At 37.0% G+C, this 10,136-nt stretch overlaps 1 protein-coding gene across 1 annotated transcript; it reads left to right on the forward strand.

The window, feature by feature from the left end:
• Positions 1 to 217: 217 nt before the first annotated feature.
• On the forward strand, positions 218 to 9,927 carry LOC132613555 (probable adenylate kinase 6, chloroplastic). Its single transcript, XM_060327622.1, has 4 exons — positions 218 to 825; positions 3,467 to 3,607; positions 7,991 to 8,263; positions 9,580 to 9,927. The coding sequence occupies exons 1-4, from the start codon at positions 541 to 543 to the stop codon at positions 9,721 to 9,723; spliced, it is 843 nt and encodes a 280-aa protein (XP_060183605.1). The 5' UTR covers positions 218 to 540; the 3' UTR covers positions 9,724 to 9,927.
• The last annotated feature ends 209 nt before the right edge of the window (positions 9,928 to 10,136 follow it).

Consider the following 10,136-nt stretch of genomic DNA (forward strand, 5'->3'; position numbering starts at 1 on the left):
CATTTTATACTTTAATAAAAAATATATATTTTATACTCTATTTGACAGAAGGTATAAATTTATCAAAATTAATCCTAAAATATCCTACCTTGTCTCGCACATCAAACGTCCCCTACATGTCATGTCATGTCAAATATTTGGGGCACAAATTTCACTTATGAAATAAAGACAATCCTTTGTTAGAGACACAAAATAAGACATTACGCAACCGCTTTGACAAAAAAGAGGAACAAGCACGAGTTTATCATGGTTCTACAATATAATAACACTGCGCAACACTTATTCTTGGAAAACAAAACATCCGTTTGTAGATCCCCCATTGAAACTTGACAAACCCCCCTATGCTAACATAATCACAATCTTTCATGGTCGGTACTTCCTATTTGTCAAACCCCCTTTTCCCCACCCACGCGTTTCATTTCGTTCTTTTCCTTTCCTCAAATACTCTCTCACTTCACTTCAATTCAATTCAATCATTAAGGGAAAAAAGATCCAACTAATCTCTCCAAGATTCTGTTTTCCTGACACCCTTTTCTAAGTATGGTGGTTTGGAGCCGTGCAGTGGTAAGATGGAGATATAGAGCCACAAATTTAACCCGAAGTTTCTGTTATAAACCCCATGAAAACAACCTTAAAGTAGTGCCACCTGCAAGTTGTGGTGAAGCTAATAAGGGGAGAAATGTGCACTGGGTGTTCTTGGGTTGCCCTGGTGTGGGGAAAGGGACATATGCAGCTAGACTCTCTAAGCTTCTTGGGGTACCCCATATAGCCACTGGTGATCTTGTTCGTCATGAACTCTCTTCTCATGGCCCTCTTGCCTCTCAGGTCTAATTTATCATCTAATTTATGGTTTTCTTTTACTTTTTTATGTTGTAGGGGGTTCTATTTTAGCATTTCTTGATTAATTGTTTAAGGTTTCTATTAAATTAAAGCTTCCTTCTTTGAAGTGTGTTTGATCAATTTTATCTGTATCTATGTAACTGAGTGGGCGTTTGGACATAAGAATTGTGAAATTTGGAAAAAAAGTAGCCGTCCGTCCCAATTTATGTGAGGGTGTTTAAATGAGCACGAAGTTTAAGAAATAAAGGAAAACTATTAAAACATGTGGTCTAAACAAATCTTAGGTATTTATGTGACTATAGATCATTTTATTAAGGGTAAAAGGGGAATTCTTGAGTTAAGTTGTTTCCATTTTTAGAAAGGTGATATTCTTTTTAGGACAGACTAAAAAGGAAAGTGTGCCGTATAAATTGGGACAGGGGGAGTATTTGTTTTCAAGTTGAAAATGGTATTTGGAAATTGGAGTTGGTTTTGAATTTTTGTGAGTGATTTGGAGTGAAAATGGTGAAAACAGCTTTTTGGAGTTTTTCGAATTCCGGAAAATTGGTACAATTCTATGTCCAAACAGTTTTCCGGAATAATATTCCGGAAAAAAGTGAATCCATGGCCAAATGGGCACTTAAGTGATGGAATGAAAAAGTTCCCATCTTTTGCCTAGTTCGGAAGGATTTCAATAGATAACGGAAGTTGTTCTATTGGAAAATGTGTAGTTACCCCTAAAATCTTCAAAATGGTGTCTCCAAGGAATATATTTCAACCATAATGGGGAATATGGCAAGTCATTTTCTTTTTCACATATCTCAAATCTTATCCAATATTACTTTTTTCCATTTAACATGTTATCAACTTTTAATACCCAAATTATCTCAACTCTTGTTCATTTATACTTGATTTATTCAACATGTTATCAACTTTTAATACCTAAATATACCACAATACTATTATTCTCATACCTTATCGTACTTCTGTACAATTACTATATATCACCTGTTCTTGTACATATCTAAAAACTGGAAATCGATCAAGAAAAGCATTTCCTAAGGGATAACATTTTCCATAGAAAACGTTTTCCTCTATTCCAGATGCAATCATCTACTGGATTTGATATGTGTGTGTGTGAATATATAAACAGTAGTCAATTAAAGATTCCAAATGACTGATCTTTTAATACAAAGACCATGATGCACATAAAGGATTCTAAATGACTGACCAAGTAAGGGCTAAGTTGGCGATCTGCTGTGATACCATTGTTGTTTGATTCGTCAGAGTGGAAACTTTCTTAAAGACAGCACAAGATAGCTTAATACAAATGCTCCCTCTGTCTGGCCAAAAAATGTTCATGGGAGTTTTGGTTAAAAGTATTAATATTTTCTCCTCTACCTCCTAAAGTAGGGGTAAGGTCTGCGTACACTCCACCCTCCCCAGACCCCACTTGTGGGACTACACTGGGTATGTTGTTGTTGTTGTTGTTTTAGGATTCTTTGGTAGAAATATTCAATTATGTTCTCCCTCCTCTGCCACCACAACTTCTTTTGTTCGTGACTTAACACGCTTACTCAAACAGTAAATCAAAAGGTGCTTTATGTAATAATATAGTACCCATGAGCCAATGCAAATGTTGCGACAACTCTTTTGGCATCTTATAAAGGTACGCAGTAAACTGTAAAATAGAGCAAGTAGTTGCAAGGGTGCCTGTATTTGTGGTGTGAGAGATACATTTGTCATTTTTGTGTGAGATAAATATGGTATTATCACCTTCAGATGTATATTTAGGTCTTTTACCATATAAAAAGACGTCCTCATTAAAAGTCGAAGTAAGCTTATTTCAATCACTTTAAGCATTGATTTCCCTGACTTTGGACATGCAATCATTTTAAAAGTACGTTTGAAAAGGGTTATTAGTTGGAAAGTTCTTAATGTTCAAACAGTAAGTACATTTGTATCTTATTTGGACAGTAAATGAAAACAAGGAAAAATCTTTTTGTCTGAATATCTTATTGCTTTCGCATGAAGTTCTCCCGAAAAAAAATTACTACCAATACTATAATTACCAATTACGACGACTCAGCCCAAAACTAGTTGGGTGGGAAACATGACTTGGTTTTTTCTTTTTTTTTCTTTTTGGGTCCATCATTTCATTGCTCAGTAAATTTTCTTTTAAAATAACTAGTGCTTCTCCAAGACTAGCAATTCTGTAAGTTTTTATCACAGTTGTCCCTACACTGAAATAGATATTTTTAACCAAACTAAAAAAGTGTATTGGCAGACACCAGACCTAATGTAAGTACCAACAACCAGTTAATCTTAATTCCAACTAGTTGGTATTGCCTATATGGATCTTTGCTTCCATTGTATATGCTCTTTATAGATCCTCATAGATTTCAAGAGATCGTAGGTGTTTTGAGACAGCTTCCCTCCATGTGAGTTTAGTGCCTATTGAATTATATTGCAATAATATTTTTTGCTTGTTTGATAATTTGAAGGCAAGTCTGATTCCTAAGCTTAGATGTGAAAATATGAAGTTATATTTATCAACTTTGTTGATTATGCTCTTCGTTTACTCCTTTTTTCCCTTAAGTTGTTCTACTAATTTTTTTCTGAACTTATTCTGTGCCTTCTGTTGCAGCTTGTGGATATCGTTAACCGAGGGCAATTAATTTCAGATGAAATTGTAATAGATTTGCTATCTAAGCGTCTTGAAGCAGGAGAAGCTAAGGGTGAAACAGGATTTATTCTTGATGGATTTCCTCGAACTATACGGCAGGCGGTGAGAAGTTATTTGTTAGTAGTTGTAAAACACATTTACCTGTGTCTAGATTGATTATTGTGCTTGCTGAATAAATACTCTCCCAGCTTTTTGTAGGGAATAGTTTACTAATCTAATGAAAATCCTTACAAACAAACACACACATATATACACATACATACGTACATGTGCTATTATCATAATTTTTACATGTGTGTCTTATTGTTGATGTTTGAACCTATTGACTTGGACTTAACATTTTATTTTTGAAACTTATTGCCTGGGACTTAATCTTGCGCATCTATCTACTTTAATAGGACAATATTTTCTTTCACAGTCTGGTATCTGGCACACAGAGGCTGCTATGAATATAATTTAGCAAGATAATATATTAACCTTCTATATCAGTACTAGATGACTATTTCCCAACTAGCGAGGATGCATTTCTATAACAGGTTAATGGTTATGGCTGGACCTGCAATTCTAGCCGCTTGCTCAAGACCAAGTTGAATATGCTGTTATACGAAATGAATGAATATACACAAGGTTGAAATCAACAACAAAGCTCGATATGGTTCTCTCAATAGACTGTGATGTCTGAGAATTAAGCTCTTAGTTGAGGTGAATAGATAGCAGATAATTCTTCATCTTACATGAGATACTTTTAATTTGTATTTTACGTCAGTTTTTGTAAAGAGCATAACTCTGAATTGCATAATGTTCAGATTTTTACCATATAGAGGAAATTTGTGGAGAATGGAGACAAAAAAGCAAATGTCTGAGCTAATAACAGCAAATATCTGGACTAAGTGTTTCCTTTTTGTTGTTTCCTGATTTCTTCTACACCTGATATTTGGGAGAGAGACCTTGTGAAACATTGACCACGGTTAAAGCCGTCTTCAACTTTTTTCATTTTTTGTAAATAATGTCCAAACTTGTGGCGTGTTTGAACAGCCATGTACATCATCTTATATGTTCTCTTCAATTGCTACTAGAAGCTTTTTGATGCTGCTCTATTTTTTTTTTTTTTTGCAAGTAATGGCCTTGGAAGATCTAAACTATGTCCTCACTAGATTTTTATTACTGGGTAGTCTTTACTAACACATTAACCTCTTCTCAGATGTGCCGTGTTAAAAGGCTTTAATTAGCTCTCAGATTTCATTCAAAATTGCCTCCATTTAGTTGAGCATCATACACATGCTTTGATTGTTTGACTGGCATAAAACTTTGTGTCGCTACTCTTCTAATCATGAACATCAGCTGGAAATTTTGTAACTGCTGTAAAACTAATAGTTTATCTCCAGGGCCTGAAGAACTGTTTCCTGGTAATAAGGATGGAATGTACAATGTTGAGGATACATTCTGATTCTCGTCTGATCTTTAAAAATTATAGGCATGGGTTTATTATCTGCTTATCTATCTACCTTTGTATGACTACTATGAGAGCACGGCCAAAGTACAATCTATGAACCAAATGCCCTTGCTTTAGTAGTTATGGACAAGGAGAAATATTTGGAATATCACTTCGTTATCAATATTGACTTTGGGAGCTTTTTTCTTAGGTTTTAGCTTTAATGGCCATACGATTGTGGATATGTCAGTTTTGAAAGGCTCATATAGCTCAATGTATTGTGTTAGATTTTAACAGAACTTTAGGGTTTTCTTGGACTGTTGGGGCTGTTATCCTCTGTCTTAATTAGAGGCTTAACTTCTTTATTTGGTAGAATTTTGCTATTGGTTCTTAACCAATCTTTTGTTTCTCGATTGCTTTATGTGATATTATGTTGTCTTTATTATTGATTGCTGCACCAATGTTTGTGGGATTAGACCAATTTCTAAATTTGTGGAAGCTGCCAACAACTTCATGGCAAGGGATCAACTCATTAAAAGGTAGAAAAATGAACTATTAGAGGATGTAACCAACCTGCTGCCTAATTAAGGACTGCAATTCCTGTAACTAGGATAATTTTTGTTGGCTGCTGCACTTCAGTATGTTGAGAGAATATAGGGGTGAAAGCTGCATCTCAGTCGAAAGATTTTATATTCTTGTTTAACACTACTCCTTTTCTTCGAAAAAAAGGGAAGGAAGTAAGGAACATGACTATCCTCCCCCCCCCCCCCCCCCCCCCCCCCCCAAGGGTAGGGAGAAACTCTTGGTGACATTAGAGTTGATATCCATAGGCCCAAGGAGAAAATCTTTATGCTCTCCTGATGATTGTTTTTTGGTTGATGCACAAAATTCGTTGTGAAGGGCAAAAGTTGAACACTGGTGAAGATTGATGTAATACTTTTCTGTGACATCGGGAGGCTGTAATGTGTAAAGTAGAGATAGGGCCAGAACATAGTTCTCTTTTGACATTCTTTTATGAGAAGTCAGGAAATTGATGTCTACCATCTTCACTAGTGAAATAAGGTTTCCCATACTAGGGCTGCTTTCTGGAGTCTATGCACCGATTTAGAGAGAACTCCTTGCAGGTCCAAGCAAGATGAATTTCTCAGCTGACACTTTAAGTTCCCAACTGTTTAAGTTGCTTAACTTTGCTTTTCATGTAATATTATCAAGAGTAACGAATATAAGGTTTTGTTACGAGTTTGGAGCTGCCGTTTTCTGTTCTTATGATAGTAGAAGCTGCATAGAAGATTCTTCATTTTTATAATGCTTTCCTGATCCATTATGTAATCAGTCCTAATCATCTTATTTCAACCGGTGGAGTAACCTGAGAACTTTATAAACCTCTTTAGTAGCCCTTATAACAACACATGTGAGACAACTCAATACTTTCCATGCTTCTAGCCCGATTTTGAGGTTCACACATGAGCTTTAATGTGAACTTACGAGTGTGAGAATGGGCTTAGCAAGAGTTGACTCTCATACCATATGAAATAATCTAAGCTTCCAACCAAAAACTTAAGACTATAGGTGGAGACGTGGAGCACCTACAACCTTTATTAAACCCCTTTGCCCGTATACAATAACACAAACCATCTGGGACAAAAATATAACTCAATAGCACCCTTTTCAAAAGTTTGTGATATATGTAAACCCACCTTTTCCTTCTCAAATGATGTAACTTCCTTAAATATTTACTTATTAGTTAATCCCCCAGTTTCTAAAGTCTTCTTACCTGTGATGTAGGACGAGGTTGATATGGCTGTCACTTTCTTTATTGTTTTCTGTTCTGCAGTTAATCTCCCTCTCAGATTTTGATCATCTCGTGTCTTCTTGATCGACGACTTTGTTTTCCTGGTATGGCAGAGTGTTTTCTTCAGTTTTGTCACATAACAGTCTGCCCTTTTGCTTTCAAATGATGTAACAAAATTACCACCAACTTTTCTGCCTGGTTGCTACGATGGAGTATAGAAAGCTTATATAGTCACCGTATGTGTTCTGGACAATTTTAGTTTTGGCTTTTCTTTCTCTTTTTTTTTTTTGTTTTTGTTTTTTTGGTTTCTCCGTGTTGTAGGGGTCATTTTTGGTGAAGTTGCGGTTAACTTGATTGTTGTGGTGAGTGAATGAGCAGTTTTATATTATTTTCTAATGTTGATTACATGCTAGTGAATTCAAGCTTGATCCCTGCACATTGTCATTTGTCAATCAGCGGTGTGTTCCAGATATGCCTGGGCTTTGAATGTTTGATTGATAAGTCTGAAGCTCAGCCTGGATCAGTCCTGCCTCTGGTGTTTTTGTAGTGTCATCTTTATTTCTCTTGTTCTTGGGACCAAAAGTTCCCAACACATGCGTTAATATTACATTTTCCAAACCCTGCCTTTTCTCCCCGGCTATATCTCTTCTATTGCTTCCTTTTCCAAGGTTAATAAAAGTCAAACTGCATGTGGTGTCATGGACTTGTATGTCTTCTAAATCTCTTCTGCTTTTTGATACTTCAATGTGGACCCATTGCTCCCCGAATTTCTATTATTATTAGCCGAGGCTGGTCACAGGTCATGTCTTCGTTGCCATCACAATAACTAATATGATTGCGAAACTCTGCTGTCAAATTAGAATCCATGAGCAAATGCTGAAACCTGTGGTCTAGTGTTTGAAGGCTAAATTATTTATATATTTTGGACTTTGTTGGGTTCACCGTACTCTCTGGCGTAGAACTTTTTTGTTTTTATGCCAATCAAAAGTTTTACTACAATTGAAGCTCTCTGCAGTCCTTGGTTCCTATATTTGGAAGTTTGTTTCCTCTATAATTGGATCTAGAGATGAAACAGATCTGATATGTGTACAGGTCCCAGCAAAGAATTATCAACAGTGTAAGTAGTTCATGGTTGTCTGTTCTTCCCTGATTAGTGGCTAAGCTTCTTTGTGCACTGAAATTAATCAGCTTATTCTCCTCCTTTGACAAGATAGACGACATTTTCTCTGAATCCTGTTATATCTGTTATTTGGTTATTTAGGAAATCTTAGGGGGAGTGACAAACATCGACTTGGTGATTAATCTGAAGCTTCGGGAAGATGCGTTGATTGCCAAGTGCTTAGGAAGAAGGAGTTGTAGCAAGTGTGGAGGCAATTACAATGTTGCGTGCATTGATATCAAGGGTGAAGATGGCAAAACTAGAATGTACATGCCTCCCCTTCTCCCTCCTCCACATTGTGAAACCAAACTTGTTACACGGTCTGATGACACTGAAAATGTTGTGAAGGAACGCCTCCGCATCTACCACGAAATGGTATTGCTCTACTTCCTTTTCTCTTATTTACCATTTCTCACATTGTGCAAGTGTTCTCCTCATACAGTTGAGTGGTGAAAATAACCCCCAATTAAGTACCTTACATCACAACTTCGTGACACATCCATAGACAACAAAATTCTGTGCCATTGACAAAAAAAGGGCAGCTCGGTGCACTAAGCTCCCGCTATGCGCGGGGTCCCGGGGATGGGCCGGACCACAAGGGTCTATTGTACGCAGCCTTACCTTGCATTTCTGCAAGAGGCTGTTTCCACGGCTCGAACCCGTGACCTCCTGGTCACATGGCAGAAACTTTACCAGTTACGCCAAGGCTCCCCTTCGACAACTCTCAAGAATAATAATTCTGAGCAATTATGAGGTGTTTTACAAGCAGTTCATCGAATCATTTACTCAAATTTAATGTTTTCTTGTAGTATGTCAAATCGAAAGATAATCACTGTATTTGACATCTGTATACAGTCAAGTGTGGCTTCGAAATACTCTTCTTCCCTTGGGTTTCTTTTTCCTATCCTTTTATTAGCCAAACTCCGCTAGTTTTTGATTGAGTATAGTTGATTGGTCGATTTGCGCTGGAGCTGCTCTTGCATGTGATACTTCCAAAGTGGCCATGAATATTCTCTTGTCAGGATGTGCATTTCTTTTGTGCTGTTGCTCTTTATGAAGTTGTGTATTTACCTAAGTTACACGGACTCGCCATTTTGGGTGCCGTCCCCGTCCCGGATACGACGGGTGCGGGTGTGGGTGCCGGAACGCCAAACGTTCCGGATACGGTCAATCACATACGGATACTTTGACCGGAGTCCGTCGACAAATTTGGGGGAAAATTTTGAGATTTTGATTTCTCAAAATTAAAAATAAAACAGATTTAAGATAAGGAAAATGACATACCTTCAATATTATAGTACTTTTATTTCATATATGTTGCTTCATGTTTCAGATAAACAAAGAAGTACTTTTATTTCATATACATGTAAGTTTTTCATAAGAATGTCTCTCAAAATTTGTAATATCTTTATAGCTCTATTTTTTATATAATTTTGAATTTTCTTAGCTGAATCCCCGTATCCATAACCGGATACGTACCCCCGAATCTTAAGTTTAGATTTTGCCGAATCCGACACTCGAATCCGTACCCGTATCGGATACCCGCACCCGAGTCCACGTAACTTAGATATTTACTGTAACTGATCCTAATTTGTTTTAGGCAAGGTAGTATAGACTGAATTCTCAGCTAACTACATTCACATGTCCATAATTTACTTATTCAATGCTTGGGCATTGTGTTGTTCCTGCAGAGCCAACCGGTGGAGGACTTTTATCGCATGCGGGGGAAGCTGTTGGAGTTCGATCTCCCTGGAGGAATTCCAGAGTCGTGGCCAAAGTTGCTTCAGGCTTTGAATATCTATGACGATGAGGATAAGAAATCTGCAGCAGCATGATTTTTACTTGTCTTGCCAGTATGTTTACTGCTATTATAGGTTCATTCTTTGCATGCATGTTGGAAATGCGTGGGTGTTTATTCTATTAAAAAGCACGATAATGGGGCTCCCTACCCTGACTTCTGTTTTCTCCCTCACTATTGTATTATTATTATGCTAAGGCAACTATAACATATGTATGTTATTTCTTGCAAGTTTGTTGTCCATGTTTGTTCATAAAGGTCAGCAAAGATCAAGTGATTTCATTCAATAGTGATGATATAGTAGTGGATGAATTTAGCGTTAGACGCAAAGACTGGCAGAAAATAGTTTTTACGTGTTCCCTCTTATCATGTCCATATGTGTACTAGATTTATGGCGGAATACCACCACCTCTGGACCTACTGGAAATCGGTTCTGGGGTACTTGTGAGG

Source organism: Lycium barbarum, chromosome 10 (assembly GCF_019175385.1).
Source record: "Lycium barbarum isolate Lr01 chromosome 10, ASM1917538v2, whole genome shotgun sequence".
NCBI lineage: Eukaryota > Viridiplantae > Streptophyta > Magnoliopsida > Solanales > Solanaceae > Lycium > Lycium barbarum.